The sequence below is a fragment of the Solea senegalensis genome, linkage group LG18, assembly GCF_019176455.1.
Source record: "Solea senegalensis isolate Sse05_10M linkage group LG18, IFAPA_SoseM_1, whole genome shotgun sequence".
Lineage (NCBI taxonomy): Eukaryota > Metazoa > Chordata > Actinopteri > Pleuronectiformes > Soleidae > Solea > Solea senegalensis.
Genome location: NC_058041.1, coordinates 4,671,012 through 4,679,231, shown reverse-complemented (window position 1 = coordinate 4,679,231; position 8,220 = coordinate 4,671,012). Strand labels below are relative to the sequence as shown.

At 42.0% G+C, this 8,220-nt stretch overlaps 1 protein-coding gene across 1 annotated transcript; it reads left to right on the top strand.

Annotated features, from left to right (window-relative positions):
- Positions 1-2,622: 2,622 nt before the first annotated feature.
- On the top strand, positions 2,623-7,301 carry gdf10b (growth differentiation factor 10b). Its single transcript, XM_044013238.1, has 3 exons — positions 2,623-3,056; positions 4,294-5,183; positions 5,789-7,301. Exons 1-3 carry the CDS (start codon positions 2,768-2,770, stop codon positions 5,978-5,980), a joined length of 1,371 nt encoding a protein of 456 aa, XP_043869173.1. The 5' UTR covers positions 2,623-2,767; the 3' UTR covers positions 5,981-7,301.
- Positions 7,302-8,220: the final 919 nt, after the last annotated feature.

Here is an 8,220-nt window from a genome sequence, read left to right as displayed (position 1 = left end):
CCTAATCTGCCACCAGGTCAGATTAATTTTAGGCAGCTACATCTTAAGGTTCAGAAAAGATTGTTGTCTTGCATGAAAGAAACTTAGAAAGGATTTTGCTGTTGGTGGCACATAGCATGTAACTGTGGTCTCCAATATCAAAGTCATGGCCTTTGCACACTCAACCATCCACTCTGACCTCATTCATATGAGGGTTTGTGGTTCTATAACAATGTCAAGCTACTTTCGGGGCCTCAGATCCCGAGGGACCAGTTGAAAATCTGACTTTGGTCTTTGCTTCTGAAAGAGAGGAGTCATTATCTGCGCGACCACAAGACGTGCCAGGAAAACATAAACATGGCTTGGTTTACATGTTTGATCAAATGATCAATGTCAATGTTCTTTTCTGGCAAGAACCCTATTTTGAAATTCCGCACAAAAACATTACGCCATCAAATGACAATGCCCAAGAGCAGCACTGTGTTTTTCTAACTCCTTGAAAACCAATTAGACGCCCTCACAATGAGTGATAACAGTGTTTGATTACTCCCGGGGAGGAGACAGATGCTATCTGGCGCTTCTCGTCAACGCAGAACGACCTTTAAACACACCAGTGTTTTACTGAAGGGGGGGTTGACTGGTGTAGGACATGGTGGTGTCAAAGAACCCCTTGTGATCCTCTTGAGGACCAGTAGGAGGTATTTTAATAGCTCTCTGACCCATGGTGGCTTTAGCCTGCTGCCATCTCTCACACAGAGAAACCATTATGCTGCATCAAAAACTCAGAAAGCAGAGGAGACCCTTAAAAAAAAGATGTTAATCTTTTCTTGCTTTTGGCTGCTTGGTTGTCTTTAAATAAAGCTGCAAAGCCACATAATGACACAGTTTCACCTTCAGGTGAAGACTCATCCTAGAAGGCCTGAGATAAGCATCTTTTTTTTCCAGTTGCATTATGTTTCAACCATGCAAGCTGTCATGGAAGAAAGGGCTCCAAAATGAGGAAGCTATTAGCTTATTAGCTGTGTTGCACAATCCACTTTTAAAAGCCCACCATCAGATGCTGCTTCACGTAGAGTCATATCATGCACTCTTACAAGAAGATGCAAATATGTTTGAATAAACTGTGTTAACACCTATTAGCATCTAAGCTAATGAGGTTGCTAAGTGGCAAGTCATAGTCAGGCTAGCCAAAACACAAAATGAAGGAGTTACCAAATGCTGACCATGAAACATAACGTAGAGATAAAACAGAGAGATGCTTGGAAACTTATTGACTGGCTAGCATTATAGCATGTTTGCTTTGCTATACCTTGTCTCCTTAGCAACAACTGCTAACAGGCTTGCTTTCTGACAATTTGTAGGCTGGCTGGTCGAAAACATATGCCGGGCTTGCTCTACTACAACACAAAATACTAACTGGCCGACTGGGAAACATCATTTGCAAAGAAAACAGAAAGACGCTAGCATTATAGTAGTATAGTTTGCTATTGTCCCATTAGCAACCCAGCTCATGAGCTTGTTGAGAATTGTCATGTTGGATATCCAAAATATAAAATTAGGTAGACATTTCCTCCTGAGAAACAAGACGCTGTGGCCGCCAGGGAAAAAAGAAAAAACAAAAAGATGCTTTAAAAGCTATTGACTGGTGAATAGAACTATAGCATGTTTACTCAAGAAATCAGCTAAACTGAAGTTGTGTTACTTTATAAGACGTTCCTATGTGTTTAGAGCAGACGCCTCACACATGTGGCTCCCCAATTGAGTTCAAACAGTACACCAAGTTACTTCTGTCTGTTTTTGATATTTATAGATTTGTTTTGCATCATAAATGTATTTTTTTATTCCATATCAAACACTTTTCTTGGTACACATTCTGTGAACTATTGTCACAAATGTCGTTATTAGGATATCATTTATTTCGCCCACCCCTACAGATTAGTTGTCCTTTTCCTAGAAAGTTTTTCCATTTGACCAGCCCCCTCCTGATCAGACTCTATGCTTGTTGGGCCCCCAGGTCATTTGAATATGAGACGCCTGGTTTAGAGTACACTGCATATTGTATATTATATTATATAAGGGTTTTTTGTGTGTTTGTTTTGTTGCTAAAAAAATAATAACACTTTTCAAGAATCAGAATGTAGAATTATTTTGACTTGAGAATAGTGATGTAGCACATTGTCCATTGTTTACACAGATAATTCCCCTGCTCTACCTCACCTGGACCTCAGTTGTTGCTCCAGCCACATAACCTGCTATGAATCAGTTTTTGAGAAGCCAGTTTTAGGGATGACTTAAATAAAACCACAAACTGAGACGGATTAATATTAATGATAATGCGAATATCGTGTGTTTAATGTAATTCAAAGTCGTCGTCGTCGTCCCCACTGCAGCTTTAAAACTGTAAAACTGAGTGATGTCTGTGTCTGACCCGCATGGCTCCAGGATTACATGTGGCCAAACCTGATCCCCTGCTCTTTGCAGTTGATTGATGGTGCAGACAAAACGTCTTTACTGCAGATATATTTACAGTGAACGTTATCACTCTCGTGGGAAGATCTTCTGTTCTAATCAATGAAGCACTTCATCTGAGAAGCTGCGTGGCTCTCGTTGGTTGTGCGCTCAGAGGCGTCATCCAGCAGGAGCGCTTCATGCACTCACTCGATCTCCTCCCACTGTAAGACGCATCTGTGGACCGTGAACCCTGGAGTGCGGATCTGACACGGTTTACCTGGACACAGGCTGCGTGGGAATCGAGCAACGAGGCACAGAAAAGGAGCATTTCTTTTGAATGGTACATTTTCCTTCATCATCAGCCATGGCGAGCCGATTCTTTCACTTGCTGCATTTATTTCTGATCCTCAACTCCGGCTGGGGTAAAGTCGCTGTCGAGGATGTTGGTCCAGCCGTGCGTAAAGGTGCCGATGTCGCGCCGACTCTGGATGAGCGCGCCTTTGCGCACGAGAGCGCAAACAAGGACATGGTCTCCATCAACATGTTCAAAGTGTACGAGAAGTACAGCAAAGAAGCGCAGAGCCAGCGCGACGGGAACACCGTGAGGAGTTTCAAAGCTGTCCCGAGTAAGTGACAACACAAGTTCATCGTTATCCAGCTCATATGGTTAACATTTTTCTACCGATTCTCAGTTAGCAGATAGATTAACTAACGAATATTGGATATAAAATGTAAATAATTGTAAATATTCCACATTTCTTTCTTATTTTGTGTTTTATAGGCACATTTATGCCCTAAAATGTGACATATATCCTACATTTTAAGTTAGTGAAATTCTATTTTAAATGTCCATGAAAAGAAAACAAAAATAATACAATACTTTTCCTTTAAAAAAAATAGTATTGCTATAACATTTATGACCCTTTTAAGGCACTGGTCCTGAGACCTACTGTACACCTATGCTGTGTAACTTATCTCATGTTGTTCTCTTGCTATTTGAATTATTTTATCACAGTTTCAAATTCATTTTTATGTGCAAAAAAAGAAAAAAAATGATGTCATCATGCAGGTGTTTTGTCAGTCACACAGCAACTCTCAATCCCCTCGGGGCTAAACATCTCCCCCTCTGTGCTCTGCCTGTCAGTGTCCTGATTTACTGAGCTGGGGGACTTTAAGTGTCGGGCGCTGTTAGTTCACCGGTAGCTGTAACAGCCATAGGTGTTAGACAAGAGCCTATTATCACACCCAGACACCGGCTGCACAGAGAAAAGCCTCAGAGGAGCTCCTTCTCCTATAAGCATTTCCATATGGCTACTGCAGACCTACTGGACCGATCCAGTGTTTGTCTTTCAGGCTGTGGTGGAAGTGTGGGAGACAGGGTTCAACTTCAAGACTGCAGCCATCGAGGATGAGGTTTGTGGTCGTGTGTGAGAGGCAGGCACTTCACCATGCTGCACTTTAATATTTCCCATGCCGCAGCTCATGTCAGTCAGATGTGTCGGGGAACACACTATGAAAGATTGTTTTGGAGGCTGTTTTCATGTCAGCCAAACGTGCCAGACTGAGAGGATGAAAGGGAAAAAGAAAAGACGCGGGAAGGTTCAAGGCAGCAATTTGATCGTTCCCGTCTCTTTATTTTTCATCTCAGAAAGATGTGTTTCCCCGCGGCTGCAGCATCTGTTTGCAAAAAACATCTGCATGAAATTGTCGGTGAATTTGCTCTTAAACCTCTTTAGATGTCGCAAAAAACATGGAAGGCAATGTGAAAAGAAGCTTTTTCAGTTTCACACTTCAAATATCTCACTTTTCTCGTCGTCCTTACTTAATTTTCTTCTGATTTTTTTTCTTTTCCCAAATCCACAGGAGTCTCACACGGCAAAGAAGTGTTCCAGTTCAACCTGTCCTCCATCCAAGACTCGGAGCTCGTCCTCTCTGCATCGTTCCACTTCCTCTACAAGCGACAACGCCACCACCAGCAACCGTGGCGTTTCCGAAGACCTCGCCATCCATCCAGCAGCTTCCAGCAATCCTCCTCTCCTCAGCTTCTCTTCCATGGATCAAACTGGGAAACACCGCTGGGAAACATAACTCTGGCTCCTTTCAAGAAAGGGTCTTGGCAATCGAGGGATGTTACGACGGAGGTAAAACACGCCAGAGAAGTCAAAGAGTTTTTGATCACGGTTGAGTTTGATACGGAGTTTGGGGCAGGTCAGACGCAGCAGAGGAGCTCTCACGGACACGAACGCCTCTCTTCGGGAAACTTACCGTATATTCTGGTTTATGCTGACGATCGAGCCATAGATGAGCCCAACAGTGTGGCTATGTCACTCCAGCGGTACGGACCCTTCCCTTCGGGGGACGACTTATCCTCCTCGACTTCAGCCTCAAGGATCCGGAGGGAACTTAATCTCCAGATCCAAAGAAATGACATCCCAGAGGTCCATTTCAACACCTTGAAGAATCACGAGCTGTGGCAGAACACTTATTTCCCAGCAAAAGCTAAAGCAGCGGTGAAACCGGGGCGGAAGCAGGGTGAGGAGAGCAGCAAGGGCCTGAGTAAGCCACAAGTGCTGAGCTTCGATGAGAGAACAATGAAGAAGGCTAGGAGGAGACAGTGGAGTGAACCCAGGGTTTGTTCCAGGAGGTACCTCAGGGTTGACTTCGCTGACATCGGCTGGAGCGAATGGGTGTTGGCGCCAAAGTCGTTTGATGCCTATTACTGCGCCGGGACGTGTGGGTTCCCCATCCCAAAAGTGAGCCAAATGACGTCTTTAATTTTTTTTATTGTCACAGTCAACCTCAGAGAATCAAGATTGAATTCATATAGAGCACTTTAGCCAAAGTCTAAGGGCACCACCAGTTTTGTCGGTCAGATTTTTCACAGTTACTGTTTGTCATGAAATAGTAGAACAAACAGGTTTTACCAGGAACAATAATAAGGGTTGCAGAGAGCCAGGGTAGTTCTGTTGTTCAAGTGTAAACACGTACCACTACATACTTGACAATAGAGAGACATAATGACACTGTATGGGCGCTAAACCACCGTTTGCACAGTATAGAACATACAGCAAATTATCCATAGTGTTCATATTATATATCTCACGTCAGGATTTGAAGGTCCAGTGTGCAAGAATTAGTGACATCTAATGAGACGGCAAATCACTCAATTCTTCTTATGCACATCGGGCAACTACGGTGGCCAAAAAGTATAATTTGGATAATTTCATCCAATATTGGAATTGAATAACACAAAAGTATGTTTTTACTTTTTTATCCTCATACATACATTTCTACTTGCATAAAAACAGTTTGTGTTTTTATACGCTTGAATAAAAATACCTGTGTGATGTGTCCTCAGGTGGCACGGCCGTCCAACCACGCCACCATCCAGAGCATCGTCAGAGCTGTGGGAATCGTCCCCGGCGTGCCCGAACCCTGCTGCGTTCCGGAGAAGATGAGTCCGCTCACTGTCCTTTTCCTCGACCTGAGCAGGAATATGGTGCTGAAGGTTTATCCTGGCATGTCCGTGGACACCTGTGCCTGTCGGTAGGGCTGAGGCAAAGAGAGAAGCGACGTGGGACGTTAAGTGAGCCGGCAGCAGGACGGCACTTTTCAGGTTGTGGTGAGACACACTGAGGACATCTGAGAGAGGACTCAAGTAAAATAGCTGAGGTCTCTGTGTGAATAACGTTGTTTTTTTGAGGATTTTCTGAGGACTTGTTTGACTTTGCCTTAACTTTTTACTCCTCATGTAACAATTCCCCATCATAAACCTGTGTATACAGTACATCTCTGTAAAAACCTCCTGCAGGTATATTTTCTTTTATTTCTAAATAAGCTGTTACTTTCAGAAAGTTTTGATTTTGATTTGCTCTGGTCTCAGTCTGGACTTCTTTTTGGGATCTACTCTCGACTCCGTTTGACTACGGCCCAGCGTGGGAAACCTTTACAGCCAGTTTAGGGCTTGATTTTGAACGAGCAGATGATTTGAATTTCAACGCCTTCTGAAACCGTCTAGCATCAGCATCCACTGCTGCTCGCCTCCGTCTCTCACAGAAGTTTTGACAAACTGATGAACTGCACGTTGGAGGGTTTGGGACTCGGAGGTCAAATGGCAGCATGTTTACATTCCACCAAATTAACCAACAGATGTTGTGTAAATAGCAAATACTGCAGCTCCTTAGACAAACTGAATGGTACAGTCACTCTCAGTGAGATTTTGATGTGATAGAACCTTCCCTATATTTTAGAAAAAATTAAATAAAACTGTTATTCATGCATGAGAGGTCATATCTTTTGAAAAGAAATATGTATTCCAGTGTAAATTATATTTTGTAAGTGAGTAAAAGAAGTACTGAGTTACATGTTTCTGATACTAGCAAAGAGGGGGAAAAGTAGTGCGTTACTGCCCCCTGCTGTGCATTTTGGGAAACCACAAAGACCTTACTGTGGCTATTCAATAATTACACATAATACACATATGCTGTCGATCAATAAGACGTGTAAAGTTTGCAATATGTACAGTATAGATCAAATATTTCAATAGTAACCAACTCTCCGTTCACCAAACCACAGACAGTGTTTACTGTGCATGGTATAGAAAGAAAAACAAGAAATGTATATACAGCCAAATATACGTATTGGCTTTTTTTTTAGGTTTTATTGAAAATAAGAAGTATGTAAAGCATAAATATACAGTTCATATGTACATAGATGTTTTGTTTTCGTATACACCTTACCATAACCTGCAGACATAATATATATAATAATATTATAATAGTTTCTATACATTAACAATATGTGACATGTATTTTATCATAAAGACAATATTCATGGTTTATTAAAGTGTTGTGCTAATATTGATCATGTTTTTTTTTTATTAAACAACAGGTTTTGGACCGTTAAATGTGTCAAGTGGTGTGATTATGATTCTTTTTTATCATCTATGATGAAATTGCAGTTTCAGAGCCTTCTGAAAACTGAAAAAAAAAAATTGACAGTTTGGAGCTGGAATCTAAAAAGAGATTTTTATCTGCATGCCTAAATTTGTGTACAAAACTGTAGTACACAGCCACAATGAAATCAAAATCATGAGCTAATGATTGACTGACTTCATGGGTGAGCAACATTTCAAGACCAAGGCCATCCAGACTAAGGCCAATGTCCCCAGACACAGTGGCTCATAATCCTCACAGTAACACAGAGATTCCCAGTATTATGTCACAGCGCTAGGAATTACAGCATTTGGCAGTGAAGGCCATGTTCTTTATGTCTATAAATCTGGATTAGTATATGATTTAGTTACAATAAGATATATGGTAATCGTAAATCGTATAGCTCCTGTCTTGCTAGAAAGAAATTATCCTCCTTATCAGTACTATTACATCTGTGAAAAATACAGCAATAATGGTGGGAAGGAATGCAATGGTCCGTTTGTTTCTTACAGCCAGTTTTGTTTCCGGTGGCCATAACACTTTCACCCCCAAGCTGGGAAAAGTCATTTTATGGAAATGTCTGCTTGTCAGTAACCTCACAGTTTCCACTGCCTCCCTCGTTATCACTTTCAAGTGTTTACAGTGTCTTCATTAGCAACCAACACTTAACTGATAACACAGCTTAAAAGAAGGCATCAATGACAGCGATAAGCATGTCCGAGCTACTATTTTGGTTGACACAAGTCCCCCCTGTTTACACTGGGAGCATGGGAGCGGACATCGGGACAGCGGTCTTTGCATGGGGGATCTGCATTTTCAAACCTTGCCACCGCAAAGTGTGTTTTCACGCTGGGAA

Excerpts from the sequence above, each read along its gene's own strand:
- gdf10b (XM_044013238.1), top strand. The coding sequence starts at position 2,768 with ATGGTACATTTTCCTTCATCATCAGCCATGGCGAGCCGATTCTTTCAC. Across the intron at positions 3,057-4,293 it reads GAGTTTCAAAGCTGTCCCGA|GAGTCTCACACGGCAAAGAA; the intron begins GTAAGTGACAAC and ends CCAAATCCACAG. Across the intron at positions 5,184-5,788 it reads GTGGGTTCCCCATCCCAAAA|GTGGCACGGCCGTCCAACCA; the intron begins GTGAGCCAAATG and ends ATGTGTCCTCAG.